Source organism: Microtus pennsylvanicus, chromosome 2 (assembly GCF_037038515.1).
Source record: "Microtus pennsylvanicus isolate mMicPen1 chromosome 2, mMicPen1.hap1, whole genome shotgun sequence".
Classification (NCBI taxonomy): Eukaryota; Metazoa; Chordata; class Mammalia; order Rodentia; family Cricetidae; genus Microtus; species Microtus pennsylvanicus.
This window is the reverse complement of record NC_134580.1, coordinates 6,787,624-6,814,885: the sequence shown is the minus strand read 5'-3', so window position 1 is coordinate 6,814,885 and position 27,262 is coordinate 6,787,624. Positions and strand designations below refer to the sequence as shown.

Here is a 27,262-nt window from a genome sequence, read left to right as displayed (position 1 = left end):
TTAAATTTGCTTTGAAGGCATTCAGATCAAGAGATGTCTGCAGCAGGGAGAGGATTGTGCAGTTAGTAAACAACTGCAGGAAGCTGTGGCAAGGCAGTTCGCTGGTAAGCTATTTGCAGCTCCGAGCAACAGAAGAGAGAGACTCTAGAGACACGGCCTTCAGGGAGTGCTACTCAAGGCAGTGAAGGCAGAGAGGCTGCCATGCTAGAGACTTTCCTTGCTGGCCCATGGTGCTGTCAGTGTGACCCTGCTTTGCCCTGCTCTTCTTGGACTGTAAGATTTACCAGGGACAGAGTTAGCTTTGTTGATGTTGAGCTGCCCTTAGAGTTAGGGTTTACCACAGCCACACACTTCCTTCTTGCTCAGCTGCTTAGATGATACTCATTACCTTTTACATTATTTTCAAAGTGTGGTCCAGGGATATCTCCTTGCTCACTGTCTCAGTTAGGGTTCTTGTTACTGTGGTAAATACTGCAACCAAAAGCAACCTTGAGGGGAAAGAGTTTTTCTCAACTTACAGCTTATAGTCCACCATCCAGGGGAGTGACGACCCCAAGCAGGGACTGAAGCAGAGGCCATGGAGGAGTGCTGTCACTGGCCTGCTCCTCATGGTGTTTGCAGCCTGCTTTCTTATACACCACATGACCAGGGTTGGCACATCCTACAATAGACTGGGCCCTCCCATATCAATCACTAAGTAAAGAGAGGACGGGCTTGCCCTCGGGCTTATCTAGTAAGTGCATTTTCTCATTTGACATTCCCTCTTTCCAAGTGACTCAGGCTTATATCAAGTTCACATATAACTAATCAGCATATTTAACATCAGAGTCTCTTAAGGGGTCTCCAGGACTCAACTAGTTTATTTTTTACTGGGCTGTAGTGTGCTTTTTTTGAGTCATTCTTTCCTGGGAACACTGTAGAATTTTCCAGGGGATCCAGGACATTCGCTACCACCCGAGACTAAGAGTAAAAACACACATTAGTGTTCAGCTGTCGTCTCTTAAGCCAGTCTTTAAAGAACCTTGCCAAAACGTAAGACACTGGTTCTTCCTCATATTATTAATCCTTTGAAATATGATAATTTGAGTTTTGAAAACGTTATGACTTACTGTTTGTTGTTTGTAGCTTTTTTCCTTCCTTTTTTTTTTTTAAGACAAGAATCTCAAAATGTACACTGACTGGCTCAGCGTGTGCAAAAAAAAAAAAAAAAGAATCTCAAAATGTAGCCCTGGTTGGACAAGAACTCACTGTATCGACCAGACTGACCTGGAATTCACAGAGATCTGTCTGCCTCTGTTGCCTGAGTGCTGGAATCAAAGGTGTGGACTACATGCCTAGCTTTGTAGTTGGTAACTTTTAATAAACTAACAGATATGTAAATGTTTCATACTTTTAACTGTTTAGACTGATATAGTAACACAAAACCACTCTTTGGAGTCCTCTGTGAATTTTTTCGATGAAATGAGATCCTCAGATGAATAGGTTTGATGACCGTTGTTTTAAATTCTGTCAACTTCAGATGGAATCACAGTTCCTCTTCCTGAAGGAGGCATAGATTTCTCATTGTGGTAGTTTGAATAGGTATGGCCTCCATAGACTCTTTGTGTTTGAATGCTTGGCCCATAGGGAGTGGTACTATTAGGAGGTGTGGCCTTGTTGGAGTAGGTGTGGCCTTGTTGGAGGAAGTGTGTTACTATGGAGGTGGGCCTTGAGGTCTCATAAGCTTAAACTACACCCAGTGTAGCACTTAGCCTCCTTCTACTGCCTGCGGATCAAAATGTAAAACTCTCAGTTCTTTCTCCAGCACCATGTCTGCCTGCATGCCACCATGTTACTCTCCATGATGATAATGGGGTAAATCTCTGAAACTGTAAGTCAGCCCCAATTAATTGTTTTCCTTAAAAGAATTGCTGTGGTCATGGTGTCTCTTCACAGCAATAGAAATCCTAGCTAAGACACACTTCCACTTTCTATACATTCTGTAAACTTCTGTGTTATACAGCTTAGTTCTTAGTTTTCTTTATATATGATGTGAGTGACAGGCTTTATATTAGGTAAGAGTTCTTTGGTTCAGTGGTTAAGAGCATTGCCTGCTCTTCCAAAGGTCCTGAGTTCGATTCCCAGCAACCACATGGTGGCTCACAACCATCTGTAATGGGATCTGGTGCCCTCTTCTGGCCTGCAGGCATACACACAGACAGAATATTGTATACATAATAAGTAAATATTAAAAAAAAAAGACTTCCAGGGTATACTTTGCCCAGTGTAATATGAACAGTTGTTCACAATTATTTGTATCATTGTTATCAGTATCAATGTCCAGATCACTGGTTTATCTGAAAAGCAGTGTACATTTAAAAACTTGGCAACAGTTGGGCATGTTGGTATACACCTAAAATCCAAGTACTCTAAAGGCTGAGGCAGGAGAATCCCCATGAGTTAGAGGCTAGCCTGGACTGTGTGACTCTCAAAAAACAAACAGATCAGGATGTATCCCAGTTGGTAGAGTATTTATCTACCATGAACAAAGCCCTAGGTCTGATACATTGCACTGGTGTAATGGATCATGCCATAATCTCAGCATTGGAAAGCAATGGTAAGAGAATACTGTAACCTTGAAGGTCATCCTGGTTCACATAGCAAACCTTGTCTCAAGGTACTCAAGTAAACAGAATTAATGTGCCATGTGGAAGGAGAATAAAGACTTTTCTTAACTCATTATAAATGAATTATAGTCATTATAAATTGGTTACAAAAACATTCTACTGAGCCAGATATGGGTGTAGACACCTGTAATCAGCACTTGGGAAACTGAGGCAAGAGGATTGCAGGTTCTAGGCCAGCCTGGGCTACACATTGTGAGGTGAGAGGTTAGGATATATAGTGAGATATTCCTCTAAACAAAACAAAACATAAAATATGTCAGAGCTAGGGGATTGGCTCAGTCAGTAAAGCCCTTGCAAGAAGATATGAGTTCAATCCCTGGAACCTAAGGCTGGGTAGGGTGCTGTGTGCTCGTAATTCTAGCACTAGGAAATAGAAGACAATCTCTGAGGCTTACTGTCCAGCTAGTCTAGGCTAATTGATGAGATCCAAGTCATGAAGTGAAGTGCCCTGTCTCAAAGGAAGTAGACTGTGATCCTGAAGATGACACCTAAGGTTGTCTTCTAACTTACACACACACACACACACACACACACACACACACACACGCACGCACGCACGCACGCACGTGCGCGCACGCACGCACGCATACACACACACACACACACACACGCACACACACACTTCCCCAAAACAGGCATGACAGATAAATAAAACATTCTTATGTGACCAACAGTTACAGTGAGACCTGGCTTCTTAGAAGCTTGATGAGCACAGTGTGCTGTACTTCACAAATATTCTGAAGAGCTGAATTACTACTGTTCCTTATGTGCAGTACTTATATCCCCCACCTATGCTGCCCCTGCTTCAAAGAGACTTACAGTGACTGTATTTAGGTTTTCAGAAGGCAGCCTTATTTTCTGAAGCCCTTATGTTAAAGAATTGACCACTTGTCCTGGAGGCAGGCTGGAGGATCTAACAATTGAACAGACTGGCTTAGTAGCCCAAGGTGGGATACCTATGTTTCTCATCATTCCTTGTTTAGACTGCCTTCTATACCAGTTAGCCTTCCCTGATTTCCCAGACAAAAGAGTGAATTTAACACTTTAAAGTCAAAATATTTTTAGGCAGGTGTGGGAGGCAGAAGCATTTGGCTCTCTATGAGTCTAGGACAGTTTGATCTACATAGTAAGTTCTAGATTTTTACCAAACCAGTCCCAAGGCTTTTACTGCTGCAAGTACCATGGAGAAATAGCATGCTTCCCTGCTGAAATGAGGGAGTAGAATCCTTATATGAGTAAGTTCATAATATTGTGTTGAGTTGACTTTATTTTTTCCTAAAAATGTGTGCTTATCCCACAAAAGGGTTCATTGAGAATGTCACTTGGGCTGGCATGGTATTTAATTATGCTGATGAAGTGTTAGGTGACCCCTTTGATGTAGACTGTCTTAGCATTCTGTTTCTGTGAAGAGATACCATGACCAGAGCAACTCATATAAAACAAAGCATTTAATAGGGGTATAGGTGTAATTTTTCTGTGTCTTGGCAGATACTTTCCAAATAACCATTCAGAGACTTAATATAAATTATAAATGTTCAGCCAATAGCTCAGGCTTTTTTGTAGATGGAAGTTTTTTGTCTTGCTTGCTTCCTCAGTGGTTCAATCAACAATAAAACACACATAATTTTATATTAATTATAAGCAGTTTGGCTATTACCTCAGCTTATTATAGCTCTTATAACTTAAATTAACCCATGATTCTTATCTATGTTTAGCCATGTGGATTGGACCTTACTCAGTAAGGCATTCTCATCTTGCTTACTCTGCATCTGGGTAATGACTGCAGACTGAGCTTTTCCTCTTCCCAGAATTCTCCTAATCTGGTCTCCCTGCCTATACTTCTGGCCTGGCTACTGGCCAATCAGCATTTTATTAAACCAATACAAGTGACAGACCTTTACAGGGTACAAGAGCATTATCATACAGTACTTGTTAATATTGAACTCTTACATTTTAAATTAACACATTTTTTTTATCTACACTTTGTCAGGTAGCTTGGTACCTTTCCTCAGTACAGCATGCACATCTTGCTTTTCTCTGCATCTGTTTGTGACTCCTTCCTTCTTCTTCCCAGCATTCTCTGTTTGGCTCTCCCCTTAACCTTATTCTGTCCAGCTATTAACCAGTCAGCTTCTTTATTAAACAAGGCATAGTGAAATATATTCACCAGTATAAAGGAATATTTCACATTTCCCCCGTTTTGTCTAATTAAAAAGAAAGACTTTTAACATAGTAAAATTTATACAACAAAACAGTTATTAAGAATTACAGTTACAATATCCAGTCCACTTGTATCCAGTAAATTTGGCAAATTAAGAGAAAATACTCTATTATTTATCTTTGCGACTCTAAAGTTTTATATCTAATTTAATTTTTATCATAACTAAGGAAAACTTTAATTATGACCATCTAGTCTTCACTTCCATCAAAGACCCCAGAAGGATGAAATGTTAACTAATGACAGGGACATTTGGTTGCCTAGACAGTCACCACAGGTTCTTTTGTAAAACTGAGGCATGTAACTTTGGCCTATAGGCAGGCCTAGTATTTCTGACAGACATTTCTGAGAAACAGGGGATTTTGATAAACTGTCCTATCTTGTCTTGGAAAAAATTTGCAGTCACCTTTTTGTGCTGCCCTGCTGGTCCAGTTTGCTGTCAGCAATTGAGACAAGGGCAGTTTTTTTGTTTTGCCATAAAGAAAACAAACTCCATATGGCGTTTCTTTGATGCCTATCATATTCTTTGAAGTAGATTGGTGCTGCAAGGAACATATATGTCTTACTGTCATGAAAAGCCTTAGGTTATTAAACATATTAAATGTCATATTCTGTAGGTTTTGAAGTGTTTGAAGACCATCTACCTCTCTAAATATATCTTGTTTATGTCCTTGAAAACATACCTGACATGTCCATGGACAGTATAGACTGTCCATTGTACACAAGTCATCCAAATATGATTTTTTTGTTTTATGTTTGAGCAGATAAAATATATATAATGAGTCTTATAGTTCTTCTAGGTTTATTGTTTGTAGCCAGAATTCTTAGAGGGTCTTCCTCGTTCAAACCTCATCATCCTTAAATCCATAGCCTTTCATTTCCTGTGGAAATAAAAACATAACCTCTTCCCCAAAGTAACACATCTTTTGACTTCCATTTTGAAGTCAAGACATTTATCAAATATATAGGTTGATTTAATCCAAAAGCTTTTATAATCCAGTGTCTCTTAGCAGCTATCTCTTCTTTCTCAGCAGTCAAAAAATTCAAAGACAACACAATAACATACAGTATCCAGACTGACTGTATATTTTTTATCTTTAAAATACCGTAACCCATTCAGAGGCTTTTTGGTGGGGGGAGGTCTGGATCTGTTTTTACACAGCATCTATATTGTTTTTTGATCGCATGAGACAAATCTTAAACAGCTACATTAGTTGCCACCAGTGCAGTTTAAGATAGTACATGGCAGCTGGTTCTTCCTGCAGGCAGCTGCCATAAGATAACCTCTCTGTATCTCGGCCCATGTGAGAGACTGCAGGAACCCATGATACAACTTAACTCTTGGTCTGCTGGCATGGCTCATGCTGGCAGCTCAAGCCCACAGGCAGATACTGGCATCTCTGTACTGCAGCTGGCATCAGAGGCACAAGACTAGAAAGCTGTGTTTGGCTTTATGTGCTTTTAGAACCTTCCCTCAAGCTTTGTCAGGTTACACATGGAAATTCTGGCCTACACATTGGTCATCTTTTGTAGGCAGAATTTTCCTGTGTCTCGGCAGCAACTTCCCAAATAACTATTTACACTTAATATAAATTATAAATGAATGGTCAATAATTCAGGCTTGTTAATAGCTAACTCTTATATTTTAAATTAACCCATATTTTTGATCTGCACTTTGCCATGTGGCTTGGTACCTTTCCTCAGTACAACTTGCCCATCTTGCTTCTCTCTCTGTCTGTTTGTGATTCCTGACTTCACCCTTATTACCAGCATTCTCTGTTTGGGTCTCCCCCTAACCTTATTCTGTCCAACTGTTGACAAGTCAGCTTCTTTGTTAAACCAATCAGAGTGACATATATTCACATATTGTAAAGGAATTGCTTACAGTTTAGAAGCTTATTTCATTATCATCATGGCAGGGAGCATGATGGTACATACGTGCATAGGCAGATATAGTGTGGGAGAAGTAGCTGAGAGTTTTACATCTCTTTAGAGCTGCAGGCAGCAGGAGAGAACCACACTGTGGCTTGGGCCTTTGAAACTACAAAGGCCACCCCAGTGATTCACCTACAAGGCCACACCTACTCCAACAAGGTCACATTTCCTGATCCTTCTCAAATAGTGCCACTCCCTGATGACTAAGCATTTAAATATATGAGCCATGGGCCATTCTTATTCAAACCATCACACAGACCATACCTTCAGGAAGCTTATAACCTTGTAGTCCACACATAAGCAAGCCTAGGGAGTATTGCCTGTATAGGTACTATTAGAGGAAGGGAGCATCCAGATTACTTAGGAGATGAGATGGTGTTAAAGATTGCCTAAGCCTGAATCTGTCTGTAAATGGAGAAGTTTGGCCTCAGGGTGCTTGTAAGAGGAAATACCTTTTACAAAGGCACTGAAACCATGGGTGCTCTGGAGAAACAGAATACAATGTAGCTTTGTAAGATGAAGCTAGAGAGGCCTCAGAGGAGGGTCTAGGAAAGTCCTGGAGGGGACACCAGCGGCAAAGGAGAGGAGTAGTCTAGATAGGGTGAAGGTAGAGTTTGGGTCCAGTTGAGTCTGGTGATTATGAGACATTCCGATGGAGACATTGAAAAAACAATTTGGTATTTTTGAGGGAGATAGAACAAATAAAATAGGATATAGTAACGATTTGTGCATTGTGGCATGCCTGTAATCTTAGCACTAGAGAGACTGAAACAGGACAGGAAGAGAATCAACAAAAGGCTTCAGCAGCAATTAGTTTGTGTGTGGTGGACAGATGCAAATTGGATTGCACAGTGGAGAAATGGATCTGGCCAGTTCATTTTAAAAATCTGCACTAAAGGTAATAGATACTTACTTACTCATTTTAAGCCACAGCATACACAAAGGTCAAATCATTTTTTATTCTTTGAAATTATAACACAATTCCCACCTTCTCTTTTCCCCCCTCAATCTCTATGCATGCCCCCTGCTCTCAAATTCATGACTTCTTTATCTTTAATTATTACTGCATGTGTGTGTGTGTGTTCTTAAATATATAAATACAATCTGCTTAGTATATATAATGTTATCTGTATATGTATATGATCTCAGGGTGGTCCACTTGGTATTATATGGAGCTCTTCCTAGGGGAAGATCATTTCTCCTACGCTCAGCATTCCCCAGTTGCCCATAGCTCTTTGTCTAGAGTTGAAGCTCTCAAAGCTTTCCCCATTCCCTGTTAGTGTGACCATTGGTGTCATCATTGTGCAGATCTTTAGGCATTCATGTTGATGAGGCTTAAGGGATATAGCCTCTCTGACATTTCTAGGAGAAGCACTCTCAAAGCAAATTTCCTGTTCCTCTGGTTCTTATAATCTTTCCAGCCCCTCTTCTGAAATGAGCCCTGAGCCTTAGGTACAAGAATTGTGTTGTAACTGTATCAGTTGGGAATGGGCATCACTTGTCTTGTTCTCTACATTTTGATTAGTTGTGGGTTTTTTTTATAATGGTTTCCATCAGTTGCAAAGAAAAGTTTCTTTGATGAGGAGTGTGAGTACAGGATAAATATTTAGAATGTAGAAGGGATTATGCTTGCTTAGTAAAATGGCAGTTGTAGATTCTCCAAGATCCATGACTTGAGCAGCTCCAGGTAGTTGGCTTCGTTTTCAGTCCCGGGTATGACTTTTCCTTTTGTTGGCCAGGTCTTAAAATTAACAGGCTATTGGTTACTGCCAAGGTATGCATGCCACTATTGAACTATCAGGTTATTATGTCATGGTGGTCATTATTGTGGTTCATATGGGGAAATGCTATTAGTAAACAAACAAACCAAAAAAAGAGATGCTCAGCACATAAGGTGCTCACCTAACAAACTGAGTTTAATTGGAACCTACATCAAGGTAGAAGGAGAGAACTAACTGAAAATTATCCTCTTACCTCCACATGAGCACTTTTCTCATTCTTGTAAACATGCTTTTTCTCCTTGATGTAAACACATAATCAAAAACTCAGTTTGTTAAAAAAGAAAATAGTAAAGAGTGAGCACAGATTGTAATGCCATTTCAGAAACTGTTCTGTTTCATATGTTGATATTATGGCACCAGAACCTCACACCTTAGGCAAGTGCACCAGGGAGATTCTCCCCAGCCTTTGCATTTCTGATCACAATTTGGCCTTTATTGAATGGATGTTCAGCACTTTGTGTTACAGTTTACTTTTTTTTTTTTTTTTACTTAACTTTGAAAGAAGCCTTGAGGAAGACGTTTGCAAAGTTAGGCCACTGCCCACAAACTGTAAATGGAAGAGTGGATTCATAGGAAATTGCCTATTCTGCTACTTCTCTAGACAGCTTACGTTGTCTGTATGGTTCATTGCCAGTTTTTTCTTTTCAGGGTTTTGGCTCTTTGCACTGAATGTAACCTAGACTGATCGTCTCAGGCTTGTGTTGCCCCAGGATACTGTCAAAGGTAAGTTTTATCTTCAGTAATTCATTTCATTTTTTAAAAAAGGAAAGTATATGGGAAGACTTCTTTCTTGAATTCTTTTTTTAAAAGAAGATTTATTTAGGGGCTGGAGAGATGCTTCAGTGTTTTAAGAACCCTGGCTGCTCTTCCAGAGGACCTGGCTTCTGTTTCTTGCACCCACAGTCTGACTCATAACTGTCTGTAACTCTAGTTGCAGGGGACCTGATGCAATCTTCTCATCCTCTTTGGCACCAGGGACATATGTGGTATAGAGATGAACATGTAGGCAAACACTCTTACAGATTAGGGGGGCGGGAAGAGATTAAAAAATAAATTTTATAATTCAGAATTTCTTTTGAAAATAGACTTAATTGTGTTTTGTGTTTTTGTTTTGTTTTCTTTTTTGAGACAATAGTCTCTCTACATAAACCTGGGTGTCCTGGAACTCACTATGTAGACTAGGCTGGCCTCGAACTCACAAGGACTTGTCTAGTGAGCCTCCTAAGTGCTCAGATTAAAGACATTTGCTACCATGCCTGACAATTCATTTTTATTTCTTGTATATGGGTGTTTTACCTGCATATGTGTCTGTTGTGCTAATGTATGTAGTGCTGGTGGAGGCTGTCTAATCCCCTGGAACTGGAGTTTCAGATGGCTATTAGCTGCCAGATGGGTTCTGGGAACCACACCTATGTCCTGCTGTTAATACTGAGCCATCTCTGCAGCCCCGAATTTTCTACATCCTTTTAGAAATGCAAATATGTTCATGGTTTCAGCTTTTTGCATTCTTGTTTTAGCTATTTCTTTTAAAATACACTAGTACTGAGACTGGGATGTAGCTCAGTTGTAGAGTGCTTGCCTACAATGCCTGATGCCCAAATTGGTCCCTAATACCACACACATAAACACAAAATGTACTGGCATTCAGATTGATACTGATATTTGATTCATTTTTTGTGAAGTTAGTTATTAGGATTAGCAACTGAAGATTTAAGTGGGCAGTCCTTACTGCTCCAGCCCACATGTGTCTACTAAAAGAGATTTAACAAGTCACTTTGCTGAATCTGCTCCTGTGGCCTATAGACCCCTTCAAAACTTAATTTCAGGGAGCTGGCTCAGAGGTTAAGAACACTGACTGTTCTTCCAGAGGACCTGAGTTCAATTTTTAGCAACCACATGGTGGCTCACAACCATCTATAATGACATCCCTGGTGCCCTCTTATGGCATGTGTATAATAAATAAATAAATAGATAGATAAATGGATAAATAAAACAAAACTTAATTTCAGTCTTTCAGTCAGTATTGTTTAATACAGAATTCCTGTTGACAGAAGTTTCTGTCCTGCCTGGTTCAGCCATTCAGTCCCAAAGAAACACACATTAATTATTAACTGGTTGGCCTATTAACTCAGGCTTCTTACTCTTTTTTTTTTCTTTTTTTTAAAAATTTATTTATTTATTGAGGATTTCTGCCTCCTCCCTGCCACCGCCTCCCATTTCCCTCCCCCTCCCCCATCAAGTCCCTCTCCCTCATCAGCTCGAAGAGCAATCAGGGTTCAGGCTTCTTACTCTTATATCTTAAATTGACCCATAATTCTTGTCTGTGTTAGCCATGTGACTTGGTACCTTATATTAGTGAAGCATTCTCATCTTGCTTCCTCTGCATCTGGGTGATGACTGTAGACTGAGTCTTTTCTCTTCCCAGAATTATCCTCTTCTGATTGCTCCAGCTATAATTCCTGCCTGGCTACTGGCCAGTCATACGAGTAACAGATCTTTATAGGATACAAGACCATTGTCCTATAGTAAATCCCTGTGTAAGTCTTGTTTTGAGTTATCTTATTTAGTGGTGCTGGCATCAAACCCAAGGCAAACTAGGCACATACTAGGCAAACTGTGTATCAACTCTGTGCCTGCTCTTCTAGAAGACTGGTTGTTTTGTTTTTTGTCAAGACAGGGTTTCGCTGTAGCTTTGGAGCCTGTCCTGGCACTAGCTCTTGTAGACCAGGCTGGCCTCGAATTCACAGAGATCCGCCTGCCTCTGCCTCCCGAGTGCTGGGATTAAAGGTGTGTGCCACCACTGTAGAAGACTGTTTTTGTTTCCTGGATAAACAGTGGTTTGTCATTTTATGTCTTGGTTTCTGCTTTTTTTCCTCTTCTTTCAGCATCTAGACGAGGAAGGAGACACAGATGCTTTACCTCCCTGCTGTCCTTTCTCCTGTGTCCTCTGCAGGGTCTTTTCTAATCTTAGTTGAGAAACCTGCTGTTACTGCACTGGTAGCCGTCCGTGTCTTACTGATGTCATTCAGCAGCTACAGACTTCTTACAAACTTTGGATGTTTTTAAACAGATAATATAAAAATAGAAAAATCATGCATACTTAAGGGGTACACATGCTGTTTTGATATGTATATGCATTGTACACTGTTTAAGTCTGGATAAATAAATCTACTTCCTCAAATAGTTCTCATCTTTATGGTGAAAACATTGGCAACCTTTCTCTTTAGCTTTTTCCTTTTAGATTTGTTTTTATTTTAATTATGAGTTGGAGGGTGTCTGGTGAGAGCAGGTACTCTTAGAGGTCTGAGGCAAGTGCTGGAGTTACAAGTGCTCATGAGCCCACGTGGGAGTTGGGAACTAACTCCTGTCTTCAGCAAGAGCAGTGTGCACTCTTAACTTCTGAGTCATCTTTGCAGCCCCCATCTAGCTTTTTAAAATATAGTGTATAATCATCATCTGCAATTACCCTGCTACACAATAGCACACCAGAGCTAGGAAATAACATTTTAAAACTTAATTTTTATTCTTTGTGTATGAGTGTCATGCTTGCAAATATGTCATGTGTGTGCCTTGCTTTCACAGAGCTCAGAAGAGAGCATTGGATCCTCTGAAACTAGGTATTGCTGGTTGTGAATATCCACGTGTTTGCTCTTAACTGTTGCCCTATATTTTAACATTTTAAATAAAAAGCACTTCAGTTGGTTAATTCATTTGTGCCTACATAGAAACTCACCGAATGTCTATCAAATGTACAGGGTTTTTTGTTTTGTTTTGTTTTGTTTTGAGACAGGGTTTCTCTATGTAGCCTTGGTTGGAACTCAATCTGTATAGACCAGGCTGACTTTGAATTTAGAGATTTGCCTGCCTTTGCCTCCCGAGTGCTGGGATAAAGGTGTGCACCACTTTGTCCAGCTGCAGTTGTACAGTTTTAAGTAAACTGAGTACAGAGATGAACAAGTTCTAATATTTTATTTCAAGGGTTTAGAAACATCGCTGTTACATAGAGAATCTCTATGAGCAAAAAAATCTAGAAAGATATTAAAGGTTCATAATAGAATTCAGACAGGCTGGCCAGTGGTTTCGCATGCCTTTAATCGCAGCACTCAGGTGGCAGAGGCCAGCCTGGTCTACAGAGTGAGTTCCACGACAGCCAAGGCTACACAAAGAAACCCTGTCTTGAAAAACAAACAAACAAACAAAGAATTCAGACATGCCTCACTGAGGAAACCATCTTTTCCACTCAGAGATGGGTCAGGAAATACTTTACATAAGCTGACCTTTAGATGGTAAGTATTGGTGACAACATGGGTGAGAGAGACAGAGGAAAGAATATGAACAGAAATATGGAAGCCTAATGCAGCTGGCATATTGGTGATGCAGGATGTAGGTCACTCACTATGCCGGAACAAAGCGAGCAGGTAAGGCTAGAGAGAGTGGAGGCTGAAGCCTAGACAGCTTTGACAACTCCAACATACTTGCCTAGTTTTATAGAAGACATTCACAGGATGTATATAACATTACTCACATGGTAATTATCAGTTACTAAGCTGCTGTCCTGTGAGTGCTGAGCATAGTGCCAGGTCAAGACTATCCATTATTTAAATGTATGATAAGATGATGGAATGTTCTGCTGAAGCAAGTTGAACAAATACCACACTTATCAGGACAACTTTGCCACCTCTGGTTACTCCTTCCAGTGAATTTTTATATTGATTTTTCAACCACTGATACCTTACACACCCTTCAGTAGTTCCCAGATGACAGCCCTACTTCACTATGTACTTTTAAGTATTGCATTCTGTTTTGTCAAAATGACAGTAAAACTGTCTTGGATCCTCAAGAATGATTTTAAGCTACATTTTGAAGCAAGAATGTCATTAAAGTTTGCAGGTAGATTTTTTCCAAATATTTATTTTTTCTTTTTAATAATGAATGTGTGTGTGCATGCCTTTGTATGGGTGTGCATGTGTGTACAGAAACCAGAAGTGTAGAAGATGTGTAGGATTGTCAGCCACCCAATTCTGGTGCAGGGAGTCAAATTCAGGTTTTCTGAAATCATCAAGCCATGTCTCAGTATATAGGATTTTTAGGGGTGGGGTTTTGTTTGGGTTCTGCAGTTGAACCCAGACACTAGTGACTACTAAGCACACACTCTGCTTTTGAGTTGTACTCCTAACCTGTCAAGACTTAAAAGGAAACACATTTTTTTTTGTTTAGTTTTGTTTTTTGAGGCAGGGTCTCATCATTTCTCCTAGGTGCTCTGGAACTAGCCATGTAGACCAGGCTGACCTAGAACTCATAGAGATTAGTATTCTTCTGCTTCCTGAACATCACACCCGACTAAAGGAAACATATTTAAAACTAGTAAGATTAATTCCAAAAGAAAAACAAAAGGTGAGTGAAAATAAGGGACAAAGTGTAGCACAAATAACAAAATCCCAGAGACGGATACAGTGTTAATGCTAAAGATCAGAGAAACAAAACAGAGCAATAAGCCATTAAAGACCTTTTACCTCTACCAGTGCTCAGACGGAAGGGGTGATCCTTAGACTGTCTAGACTGCACTGTCTCCACCAAACCTCAGACTCCACACTTCAGTGAGTTTCTGTCTTTTCCCCCTTTATATTCCTTTCTCTGCCCAGTCATATTGCTCATGTCTCCATGTCCCTAGTGCTGGGATTAAAGATGTGAGCCACCGCCACCTGGATCTGTTTCTGGATCAATCTTGTATAGCCCAGGGTAGCCTTGAACTCACAGAGAGCTGTCTGCCTGTCTCCCAAATCCTGGGATTAAAGGTGTGCCACCTTTCCCTGGCACTCTGATCTTCAGGCAAGGTTTATTTATTAAAATACAAATACAATGTCACTACAACAAAGAAGAAGACAGATTGTAGATGAGATACAATAAGTAAGTACACTAGTGGAAAAATCAGGAAAGAGTTTTAGAAATAAAAATTAAGGATGTTAGAAGAAAAGGATGTGGGTAAGTGCAAGGGTATTGTTAAATGTCGAAGTCACCACGTTGGGTCTATCGAAGACAAGCCTTGGTGAAACTCATACGTTCTAGGGTAGGAGTGTGAGGAGTAGAATTATTTTTTTAATATTTATTTATTTATTATGTATACAATGTTCTGTCTGTGTGTGTGCCCGCAGACCAGAAGAGGGCACCAGACCTCATTACAGATGGTTGTAAGCCACCATGTGGTTGCTGGGAATTGACTCAGGACCTTTGGAAGAGCAGGCAATGCTCTTCACCGCTGAGCCATCTCTCCAGTCCCGAGGATTAGAATTATTAAGCAAAAGGAATAGAGATATAATAGAAATGGGAGGCAGAAACACAGAGCATCATCGGGAGGGAAAAGAAAGTAGTTACTGAATCCTGAATTTGTCCTCATTTATTCTCCACATGCTTATATACTTTACTTCCAAAGGGTAAGGGAAAGTAACAGACTTTATTACCATGATGTAAGGACTAGACTTGAATTTGGTCCAGGTAGAGCAGATCTACCTCTATACCCAGAATACTAATTAACCACAACCTAGGTCAGAATCTCTCATTTGTAGGGACATCTGTTGTCAACAACTTTGAAAGAGCAAAAATAACCTCAAACTCTCTGGCCTCTAGTCAAGGTGAAACAGGTTCACATCTGTGGGCCCTCATAGTTCGATTTCTGTCACCATACAAATGCACAAGGTAATTAACACGGAAAGAAAAAAGATTTGTCTTGATACAGGGTTTTTGAGGTTTTAGCCCATGACTTCTGAGTAAGGCAGTATATTGTGGCAATACCTCCTGTTAGGACAAAACTGTTTACTTTGTGTTAACAAAAGAAAGAAGAGACCAGTATTCCCCCATCCCACTCTAAGAGCATGTTCTCACAGACCCAAAGGTTTCTAGACCCAAACACCTTCCAAGTCTGTCACAGAACCAGGCTCTTACTATATAGATACCTGGGGGCATGTGAGATCCAAACAGGCAGGTGTGACCTGGAAATGCACAGAGAGATAGTGTGTTATGTGGACAGAATAGGGACATTTCCCTGTGTGACTTGCAGAAAAGGGTATGTATGGGAAGAAAGGAGGTTAGTGAAGAGTTTGGGAAGGTAAAGATTGCTACCAGAATCATGGGAATGGGGATATGAGGAAGGAAAGGTTGATACAGAATAGTGAACTTAATTTGGAAAATAAGCTTACATAAGTTAGGACAGAAGAGGACCCAGTAAATAATACTCCCCCTACCAAGTCTTAAATTAACAGAGGCATAGGACCAAGGAGTGAGACAAGTAGGGAATCAAAATTTCCCTTCCATTATGAGTACAATTGGCTTTAGAGAGCTGGCTTCTATCTGAGGACAAGTAGGCCTCTTATTCTGAACTCTGGGACCTCACAGGTATATTGAGATGGCAGCCCTAGTCTGAGGTAAGCTTGCCTCTTAGAAGAGTGGGAACAGAGCAGAATGGATGTCTGCGAGGTAAAGGAGCAGCAAAGGAGCTGGATTGCGCAAGTTGAGGCTGAGTTTCTTCTAGACACACTAATCAGATAAGCACTTCACCCTGACAGCATGAGTCAGGAATTTACATCCCTAATAATAAAACATTGATATTGTATCATGAGGAAGGAAATATCAAGAGTATTGGTCGGGGATCTTTCTTTCTCTAGCATGCCCTTTGTCTCTCAGTCTTAACCAATAGTTCTGGGTCTGCCAAGGTATGCCCAGACCCTTCCTTCCTATCTCCCATGAATTATAGTCAGAAACCTCTTCATTTCCATTTCCTCTTTGAAACACCTAAGCATGGCTATCGCTGGCTTTGTAATAATGCCTGTGTTGTTTGAAGTTCAGCTGTCTTGTAGCGTATAGGCACCAAATAATTGTCTAACTCTCTGATGTCTAAAGGGCGTGCGTGAAGGAAGTCTCTTGTCCACCATATAATCTTTGCCTCAGCCCAGCCGGCTTAGGAAAAGCTGGGCAGGCATAATTCAAGGTCAGGCAGAAATCTCTGTGCGCTGAAGCCACCCAAGCCTGCTAATGCCCTGTTCTCTTTGCTGAGGCCAGCACAGCTGGCATTTGCTTGCTAGGCCAGAGTGGTCAGTGTATGCTGAGACTACCTGCACAGCTGACATTTAGTTTACATGAGCTTTTAGTGCCACCAACCACTGTGACAAGCTGTGGCTTATTTTTGATGAGACCTAAAAACCCCTAAGCTTTTGCTAAGGCTCTGAGCGTAATGCATGCAGCCCTGTCTCTATAGAAACAGCCACTTACCTAACAACAAAGTTGCCATAACTACAGTCACTGCTGAGGTCAAAATGCTGGGTGGCCTATAGTTTATAATACTCAGTAGCTAAAAGTTAGTGTACAGCTGCAAACACTCACTTGGCCTAATGTAAAAGAAAACACTTTGTCCCTCCCTAAAGACCAGTTTAACAGAAAACTCAAAAATCCCACATGTAAAATGCCCTAAAATTTTAATCCATGTATTTTATGGAGATTTCAGTCTCAGGGCTGAGAAGTTGGCTCAGTGGTTCAGAACATTTGTTGCTCTTGCAGAGGACCCAGGTTTGACTCTCAGCACTCACATGGCAATTTATAACCTTTTGTAACTCCAGTCTCAGGGGATCTGATGCTTTGACCTCTGAGAACACCAGACAAAAAAATAAATTTTAGTTCAATACACCAGAGGTTTGGGTGGTTGGGGCACAGAAATGACACTGTCCTTTTGATGGAAAATGAAATAAAAGATGATGTCATCCAAGGGGCCATGGTGATGCTTCTGTTACTAAACTTATATACAGAGCAGTGAGTTTCTTAGCGCAAAACCACAGAACTCAACAGACTTTGTAGGTGTGTTGGTGTATGCCTATAGTCATAATACTTTTAGAAGATGAAGGCAAGTTGATCAGGAGTTCAAGACCAACCTCAGCTACATAATTAAAACAAATAACTAGCCATCTGGTAGTGGCACATGCCTTTAGTCCTAGTACTCAGGAGACAGAGGCAGGTGGATCTTTGTGAGTTGGAGGCCAGCCTGGTCTACAGAGCGAGTTCCAGGACAGGCTCCAATGCTACACAGAGAAAGCCTGTCTCAAAAACAAAACCAAAAGAAAAAGAAATAACTCAGTTAACTTGCCTTGAGAGGCATTGTAAAGGTGTCCGATATTTCTGGAGAATGCCTGCTTCCTGGGCAGCTATTAGTTGAAGAAAAAGGGTTGAGAGCCACATATCTTGTCTTTCTGAGCTCTCAGGCAGGCTTCTATGCCTGCTCTGGGACAGAGAGCAGCTAGAAGTGAAGGGTGCAGGAAGATGAGGAAGCCTTCCTCTCCAGGTGCACAGTCACAGGGAAAGGCCAAGATATAATTGAGAGTGGAAGTCTGTTGGCAAGTGGGGATTTAGAGTAGAGGGCTTCCTCAGTGGCTGTCCGTATTGTGTACTAGGTGCGAATGTTTTGCCACTAATTCTCAGAAAAAAATGTTTCTTCCCAAGTCTCCTTAGGGACATCAAGCTTGAGACAAGCAGTAATTTTCTTAAGGTCACACATAAGTAAGCATTAGTGTTTGAGTCTGTACTTAAAGCCACAGCAATCTTTGCATGTTTGTCACTGCTTCTTGCTCCTTCATGCTTAGCAATGGTAAGGTTGTCTGCTGCCACCCCAGCTGCTGGGTAGTTCAGTATCCTTTATTGGTCTGCTTTAGCCATTTCTACTCTTACAAGTTAGAAAATTGAGGTGTGGAATAGAACAGGCCAGACCCAATTGGACCATGATGACTGTGAAGAGATAATGGATTGAGGAGTGAGTAGAGGGACAAAAGTTGGGGTTAAAGCCTTGAAGGCAGAGGATGGGCAGAAGACAGATGATTGTTTCTGGGGATGGGAAGAGGAATCATTGAAGGGGAGGAGCAATGGCTGACAGACCAGGGACTGGTAAGAGTCAAGCAAGTCAGACTAGAACAAGATGCTTAAAAACAAAACAAAACAAACAAACAAAAAGGTAGATCTGAAGGGTGAAGGAAGTAAAGTTGTAGTTGAAGTTCACCTGATAAGAGCGAGTGGTAATAGAACAGCTACTCAGCAACTGCCAGTCTCTGTCTTCTGTCAGTGAGCACGAACCTAGTTCATGTCATGAACCTAGTCAGTGGCCAGAAGATATGAGGGGCCAGGGAGGGGCTAGAGAGAAGGCTCACTGGTTAAGAGCACTGCAAAGGACCTACATGGTCGTTCATAACTATCTATGACCTCATTTCCAGGGGCTACAACAGGCGCCCATGTGGTACATATACATGTATTCAGGCAAAGCATTTATACACATAAAGTAAAGTAATCTTTTTTAAAATGATGTAAAGAGCCAAGTGGTGGTGGCACATGCTGTTAATCCCAGCACTAGGGAGTCAGAGGCAAGCGGATCTCTTGAGTTGGAGGCCAGCCTGGTCTACAGAAGGAGTTCTACACAGAGAAACCCTGTCTGGGTGGCGGGGGGGGACAAAAACAAAGAGAGGTGAGGATAATACTTCCTAGATGGGGCTGGAAAGATATCTCAGCAGTAAGAGCCTTTGCTATTCTTTCTGGAGGACCAGAGTTCAATTCTCAGCACCCACATGGCAGCTAACAAACATCCGTGATTCTAATTCAAGGGAATCTGATACTGTTCTGGCTTCCTTGGACACCAGACACACACATGGTACATAGACATATGGGAACAAAATACCCATACATGTAAAACTTTTGTTTTAAAAGAAAGGCCAGGGATAGAGCCCCTTGCCGAGGAAGCAAGGGTCTAGAGACTCTTGGGGAGAAATAGCATCAGCTGTGAGCCGCAGAGGCCTGAGAGTAGGAACAAGGGCTGAGTGTGCTTACACATGGTCTGACTGTGATCTTCACTCTAACCAAGAGGAGACAGTTGTGAAGCACTGTGCATGCCACATCTTTCCGGATAGGTTATTGCATTTTTCCAGTGTTGACTTCTCTTCCTCCTTCCCTTTCTCTTTTGCTTTTGAGGCAGGGCTTCACTCTGTTTTGTAGTAATAGGGAGCGGCGGGGCTGCGTCCCCAACTCCCAGCCGCATGGCTAGCTTTACCCGAAATAATTACACAGACACTGTATTCATTTAATCACTGCTTGGCCCTTAGCTCTAGCCCTTACTGGCTAATTCTGATATCCCAATCAACCCATCTCTAATATTAATCTGTGGCACCGGTCTTACCGGGAAGATTCTAGCCTAAGTCCATCCTGGGTTGGAGCTTCATAGCGTGCATCTTCCCTGGAGCGGGTAGCATGGCGTCTCTCTTGCGTCTGCTCCGGAGAGGAGAGCTGCGGAGTCTGACCTCACTTCCTCTTCCTCCCAGCGTTCTGTTCTGTTTACTCCACCCACCTAAGGGTGGGCCTATCCAATGGGCCTAGCAGTTTCTTTATTGCTTAGCCAATGAAATCAACAGATTGATATATGACACTCCCACATCACTGTTTCTCAGGTTAACTTCAGATTTAAAGCATCCTCCTGTTCAATCTTTCAAGTGCTTGGATTTTATGGGTGTGCATACCACATCTAATTTTATAGGGTACTAGGGCTGAACTCAGGGCTTCAAACATGCTAGGTAAGCACTGTACCAACTGAACTGAATCCCCAGCTCCACCAACTTAATTTTATAGAAAAAAACTATTCTATTTCTGCATAATTGCCATAAAAAGTGAAGGACATGATCAACTCCAAGAAGCTTGTTTCACTTGTGAGCACAGGGGGCCTGAGCAGTGGTGGCTCATCTGGACCTGAGTGAGAAGAGGGTGAGTGACAGCTATTACTATGTCAGTTTTACATTTCTCATTACATCAACATGTATTTTTCCTTTAAAAGTTTATTAGTGAGTACAGTAGATATTTTGATACCCCTTTGCTAAATAACCAATGTGGAAATGTAGAAGTTCCTTCTTGGCCTCGGGTCTTACGGCTTGGGTATAGAGATGCCTGCACCAGAGCAGATATTTAGGGCTGGGTACATTCCCAAAGAGTTTCCCTACATATAAGCATGTTATTTAGTCGTCACTGTGCTAATCAGTTGTGTCCACTTTATTTGTCAGCCATAATGGTAATAGTCATGGGCACTTTGGTGGTCAGTTGTAATGTTCACTGGTAAGTCATAGTAGTCATTGTGGTGGTCATTGTGATAGTATCCTCTGTGGTGTTGGTCATAGTGGACACTGATGGTCCTTGATGTGGTCAATTGTAATTGGTCACTGCCATAATCACTGTGGTGGTCAGTTGTAGTGTTCACTGTGATGGTCAACCATGGTCACATGCGATGGTAACTGTCATGGTCACTGTGGTGATCATTGGTGTGGTCAGCTGTAGTAGCCACTGTCATCACTATGGTGGTCATTTGTATTTTTCACTGTGATGGACATCTTAGTGCTCACTGTGGTGGCTAGTTGCAGTGGTTGCTGTGGTGATCATTGATGTGGATAGTCATATTGGTTATAGCTATGGTCACTGTGATGATCAGTTGTAGTGTTTGTTCTGATTGTCAATTATAGTCACTGTTGTGGTCAATGTCGTGGTCACTTATAGTGTCCATTGTGATGGTCAGTCATAGTGGTTCTTTTCAGTTGGTTTGACTAATTATTCCTAAATAAATACATATTTGAATTCATTAAAATATAAGCCAGATTTTAAGATAAATATTGCATATATTCTTTCATATGGGAAATCTAGATTTTAAAAAAATACTAAACTGGGCAGTGCTGGCACACGTCTTGGCAGAGGCAGGCAGATCTCTGTGAGCTTGAGGCCAGCCTGTTTTACAGAGTGAGATCCAGGACAGCCAGGGCTGTTACATAGAGAAATCGTGTCTGAAGAAGAAGAATGGGCTAGGATGAATGGCAGTTAGTTTTGAGGAAAATTGAAAAGTAAAAAATGTCAAAAGGAAACTTTAAAAGTTAGCTTTGAGGGTTGAGCTTATTCAGCAGTTATACTTATTGCTCTTACAGGGGACCCAGATCTGTTCTCAGCACATGTATGACAGTTCATGTCACAGACCTTGGCTCTTACTATTAGAGGAAAATTTTAAACTACTTTAATTGTATTTGTAAAAAATGATATTGTATTGTAGGAAACAATAAACTACTTTTATTGTATTATTCTATAGATAACCAATTTGTGTAAAAATCAGTGAACTGACATTTAGTTTTTTAGGCATATTTTCTTTAAAAAGTATACTGAGCGATATAGTGCCTCAGCTACAAAAGCCTACGATGTTCAACATGGCTATAAATACAAGAAAGGTAGCATAGCCTAATACCCAGGAAGCAAGACCTAGTACGGTTTCTCCTCTTTGCTCATCGGCATCCTTTCTGGCAGGTGTCTACTATAAGAGTCATTGAAGATTTCTGTATCACCTTTGCTAAAGGCCAAATGGGTCAAGAAATGTAAAGCTATTAATACCCCAGTGTCTCAAACCTTTTCCAACTGTCCTTCAAGATAGAGAAGATTCCACTCCACCTCTTTCTCTTTTTTCTCTCAGATGCCTCACCATACACACATATACACCAAGAGGTTCACCTGATTAAAGCCGCTGCATCACAGCTTCCAGGATCTGTGCGACAGATTTTCATCTAAATATTTGAAAAAAAATTTTTGCCTTTACACATGTTTTTCTTTTTTACCTTCTAGGCAGTGTCTGTGTTTCTGCAGAGTTTTGCACAGAGTCTGTTCCCATGCAAACCAATGAAGGAGAAGTAGAGGAAGAAAGCAGTTCCAAGGTCAGTACCTCACTCAACAGAGGAGCAGCTGGAGTAGAAACTGAACAGTTAGTGGCAGCGGATGGATTGAGTGGGTGTTTTGTTGTGGGTGAATTTAGAAATTAGATTGATGAGATCTTTCTTCTCAGTATACTTCTTCATTATGCTACATGACAATTTAAAAACAAATTTTACCAGATTGATTGATTGATTGGTTGTGCATGTGTGCATGTGTGTGTATGTAGTACTGTGGATTAAACCCAAGGCCTGGCTCATGTTAGGCAAATGCTCTGCCTTGAGCTATACTCCTTTTTAAATTTTTATTTTGAGACAATGTTTGCCTAAGCCACCTAGGCTGGCCTTGGACTCGACAGTCAAGACAAGCCTTGAATTTGAGATCCTAAAACCTCAGCCTCCTGCAAGACTGGGTAATAGTTACGATTCATTCTTAGAATACTAGTATTGTAAATTCTGTTATGAAAGTTGTTTATACTTGTGAAATTTGAAACAAACCAGAAATATATGAAGCAAATATTGTTTTGTAGGATGGAAGGAAAGATTGGCTTTCTCGGTTTGTAGTTACTTAATGATGTGTTATTTCAAAATCAGACTAAAAATAAGGGGATAAAGGCGACACACATGCCTGTAATCTATTTGGGATGCTGAGACAGGAGGATTGCCTTGAATTTGAGTCCAGCCTGGGCTATCAAGTGACTAGCAAGCCATCCATGTCTACATAGCAAGTCCTTGCCTCAAACAAACAAAAAAAGAAATTGGATTTTAACTTCATCTTCATCAGTCTTTTTGATTAAAAAAATTATCTCCTTGTATTGCTTTTTTATATAAAATCTTACATTTGTAATGTTTTTTTTTGTTAATGTAGGATTTTATTCATGTTAATTTAGGGATATCTGTGAATAGAAAGCTGGTTCTGGGGAGAAATGGAGCATTTTCTATATATGTGGTTTGAGCTAAATCAATTTTTTTTTTATTTTTGATTTTTGAGACAGGGTTTCTCTGTGTAGTCCTGGAACTTACTCTGTAGACCAGGCTGGCCTCAAATTCACAGAGACCCAACTGCCTCTGCCTCCGGAGTGCTGAGATTAAAAGTGTGTGTCATCATCACCGGCTTCTGTTTCTTTTTTTAATAACTATACTTTTGCTTGCATGCATGTATGTGCACCACTAATGTGCCTGGTACAGAAACAGGTCAGAAGAAGGTGTATGACATCCTGAAACTGGTTGTGAACCACCATGTGGGTGCTAGAAAACAGTCCTGAGTTCTCTGCAAGAGTAGTGAGTGCTCTTAACCACAGATCCATCTCTCCAGCTCTCAATAAATAATTTTAATTGTATGTTAAATGGTGATGTAACAGGGTGAGATTATTCTCAAGATGGCCACATTCGAAAGAGAAACAAATAAATGTAAAGATAATCATTAGAACCACTGTAAGTACTATGAAGAATGGAAAATAAAGCATAGATTAAAAGGGGACTAGGAAGAGGAGCTAGATTATCGAGGAAGGCCTCTGTGACAAGATCTTAGCCAAAGGACCAGGAGGCCAGCTATGGGAAAAGTGAGGGGAACAGTGTTATAGACAGAAGAAAGGGCTGCGGAGGCCCCAGCCTGTTCTAGGAACTATCAGATGCACAGGTGGCCGGGTGTGATAGCAGATTAGAAAAGGGTGTAGAGACTGTGCTCCTCAAAGGCACATTCTTTGTACTGGGCAGCCTAATGCAGTGTTGCCTCTGGGAAGAGCAAGATCCAATGAGTGTTTAAGAGATCAATCTGATCATCTGGAGACTGCTGGAGAGCCATGATTCTCTGTTCTCCAAACCTTTTTTAAGTGTTGGAATCATAGGTACATTTGGTTTCTGTGGTACTGAAGCTTCATTCATGCTAGGCAAGCACCCTAAAAATTGAGCTATATCCCCAGTCCTGGATAATTTTTTAAGGAAGTTATTACTTTTTTATTAAAGCTAGTATGATGGCTTACACCCGTAATCCCAGCACTTGGGAGGGTGAGGTAGGATTGTGAGTTTGAGGTCAGCCTGACTACTTAGAAGTTCCTTGTCAGTCTCAGCTACATAGCAAGACCTTGTCTCAGAATACAAACAAAAATAGTGTAGCCAGTGCTACACAGAGAAATCTTGTCTCAAAAAACAAAACAAAACAACCGCCCTCCCACTAAAGTAGTCATTGAATATAGTGACAGATGAGTTGAGGTATATATCAACAAAGAATAGCAGACTATGGACAGCTGTTGAAGCTTGAGGATGGCTATGTAGAGGTTCATTCATATTTACTTTATACTTATATAAAAATTACTGTAACAAAAACTTTAAAACTTAAAAAGCTTTAAAACTTTGTGTTTGCTTTTGTGCCCTCCTTCCCTCCCTCCCTCTCTCTTCCCCCTCTCCCTCTCTCTCCCCTGCCATCAGGAACTCCTGAGGGTCTTGTGCTCAGAGCAGCTGCAAGCTGTCTCAGAGCAGAGGAAAACAAGTTGTTTACAAGAAATTTAGGATCTGGGAGTTCACAGCTCCCAACATGGAAGAGATAGCAGAAATATTAAAGGACCATCAAATTTGCAAGCTTGATGGAAACTAGGAATTAGTGTGCTATAATATCTGAGCTCAGGCCAGATCCTGCTTCTACTTGCTGGGGGTGGGGCTTCAGATATTGAGAGGAAGGAAAGTGAGTTTCGCTTTTCTTTGTATTGCCTTGGAAGTGGAATCACTGATCCAGAGAGTGGAATACGTTAATTGAGGACTTGAAATGACAAGATTTCTTGAGGGGAAAGGTTTGGAAATTATGGAGCAGATGTTAAGAGTATTTATATATGAGTATGCTGGACAGATATATTTACAAGATACCAAGAGAATGTGCAAATGAAAACAAAGATGTTTTAGGGTGGGCCTAAGGAAGGACAGCTTCTTGGAGCATGGATATTCCTCATGAAGAAAGACTCTAGAATTGTGCTGTATCTTCTAGACTTTTTTCCTAGAGACAGATGCTTATGTTTAGAGATTATATATTTGTTGGGAACTGTAGATTTTGATTGCTTGAGATTAAGGAAGATTGTTTTTTTTTCCTGCCAAAAAGATAAAACAGACAATAGTTTTAAAAAACCATGGGAGGGGCTGGAGAGATGGCTCAGAGGTTAAGAGCATTGCCTGCTCTTCCAAAGGTCCTGAGTTCAATTCCCAGCAACCACATGGTTACAACCATCTGTAATGAGGTCCGGTGCCCTCTTCTGGCCTTCAGGCATACACACAGACAGAATATTGTATACATAATAAATAAATAAATATTTAAAAAATAATAAAAAAATAAAAAACCATGGTAGGTAAATCATAGATAATTCTTAAATTATGAAAATGTATTCCTTCCATTATTGCTTGCTGTATTTTTGAATTTTTAAAAAATTATTATTTTCTCATCACAGGATGTGTATGTGGACACACACTACTTAGAGCACAATTTTATAGCGGCCACTGTGTTATGAGTTCCTGGGGTTTGAAATCAAGTCAGCAAGTCTACACAGAAATCACATTAACCTGCTGATCTCTCTCACCCACCCTTTCTTCTCTTTTCTTTTCTTTTCTCTTCTCTTCTCTTCTTTTCTTTTTAGGTACCATCTTGCTATTGTAACCAGGCAATTTTAAACTCACTGTGCAGTCCAGTCTGGCCTTAAAATCAATTCTCATTACTCAGCCTCTAAATGATTGAATATAGGCACATGCCACACCTGTCTCTTTTTTTAACTTCTTGTTTACTTTTACCTCTTTTCCTTGCTCCTCCTCTCTCGTTCTCTCATTAATTCAGCAGATATTTACTGATCAACTGTTGTGTGCCAGTAACTGTCTGGGTGCTGACAGATTATAAATAATAATGTATATTTCTTTGTTTATTTTTGGTGTTTTGAGGTGGGGTTTCTCTGTGTTATAGCCCTGACTGTCCTGGAACTATCTCTGTAGACTAAGCTTGATGTGGGAGTGTCATATATCAATCTGTCGATTTCATTGGTTAATTAATAAAGAAACTGCTTGGCATGGTAGGAAAGAACATAGGTGGGTGGAGTAAACAGAACAGAATGCTGGGAAGAAGGGAAGTTAGGCAGACGCCATGCTGCTCCTCTCTGGGGCAAACGCGATGAAGCTCCAGCCCAAGATGGACGTACACTAGAATCTTCCTGGTAAGACACCACCTCGTGGTACTACACAGATTATTAGATATGGGTTAAAGCAAGATATGAGAGTTAGCCAGAAGAGGCTAGATATAATGGGCCAGGCAGTGTTTAAATGAATACAGTTTCCGTGTTGTTATTCCGGGGCATAAGCTAGCCAGGCAGCATGGAGCTGGGTGGCAGGAATGCGGCCTGCAGCTCCTTCTACATAGGCTGGCCTTGAACTCATAAGAGATCTGCCCAACTCTGCCTCCCAAGTGCTGGAATATTAAAGACGTGCCACCACTGCCTGGCATGATTTGTTTTTTAGTGATGATATGCTAGTTTTTGAAGTGGAAACAAGAAGAATGTTATTTTCACATTAGTTTATGACTTGCTTATCTTTACCCTGACTGGTATGAAATTTTATATGGCAAACAACATTCTTGAAATTAATGCTTTTTTAGTGGAAGTGTCTATTATAAATGCTAAAAGCATATACATCAGCAGAGTTGTTATAGTAGAATTCTAGAAGCCTCTAAATATTTCTTTCAGATGCACAGTGATTATTCTTTATATTTTTCCCGAGGACCACTTCTTAGTGAATTTCCCTGCTGTATACAAGAGAGAATACTGAATATAGCTAACAGTTACCATGAGTCAGTCTTGTTCTACACTTGCAGAAGTTAAGCATGAGAATTATGAGGATTATGCTCTGTAAAGTCTTTAATAGCACTTCTGAAAATATTAAAGGTAGGAGGTTTGTGCTTGATTC

The 27,262-nt window shown here is 40.7% G+C and overlaps 1 protein-coding gene across 7 annotated transcripts in view; it reads left to right on the top strand.

Annotated features, from left to right (window-relative positions):
* Positions 1–27,262, top strand: part of Tnrc6b (trinucleotide repeat containing adaptor 6B) — a 229,099-nt gene that overhangs the window by 33,680 nt on the left and 168,157 nt on the right. For 5 of the 7 annotated variants that reach the window (XM_075959836.1, XM_075959834.1, XM_075959840.1 and 2 more), the window contains exons 2-3: positions 9,249–9,323; positions 22,254–22,342. The exons of 1 other annotated variant lie outside the window; for it this stretch is intronic. In XM_075959836.1, coding sequence (XP_075815951.1) covers positions 22,298–22,342 — 45 coding nt within the window. In that variant the 5' untranslated portion in view covers positions 9,249–9,323; positions 22,254–22,297. The remainder of the gene's footprint in view (positions 1–9,248; positions 9,324–22,253; positions 22,343–27,262) is intronic. One more of the 7 variants, XM_075959839.1, reaches the window with a different exon arrangement.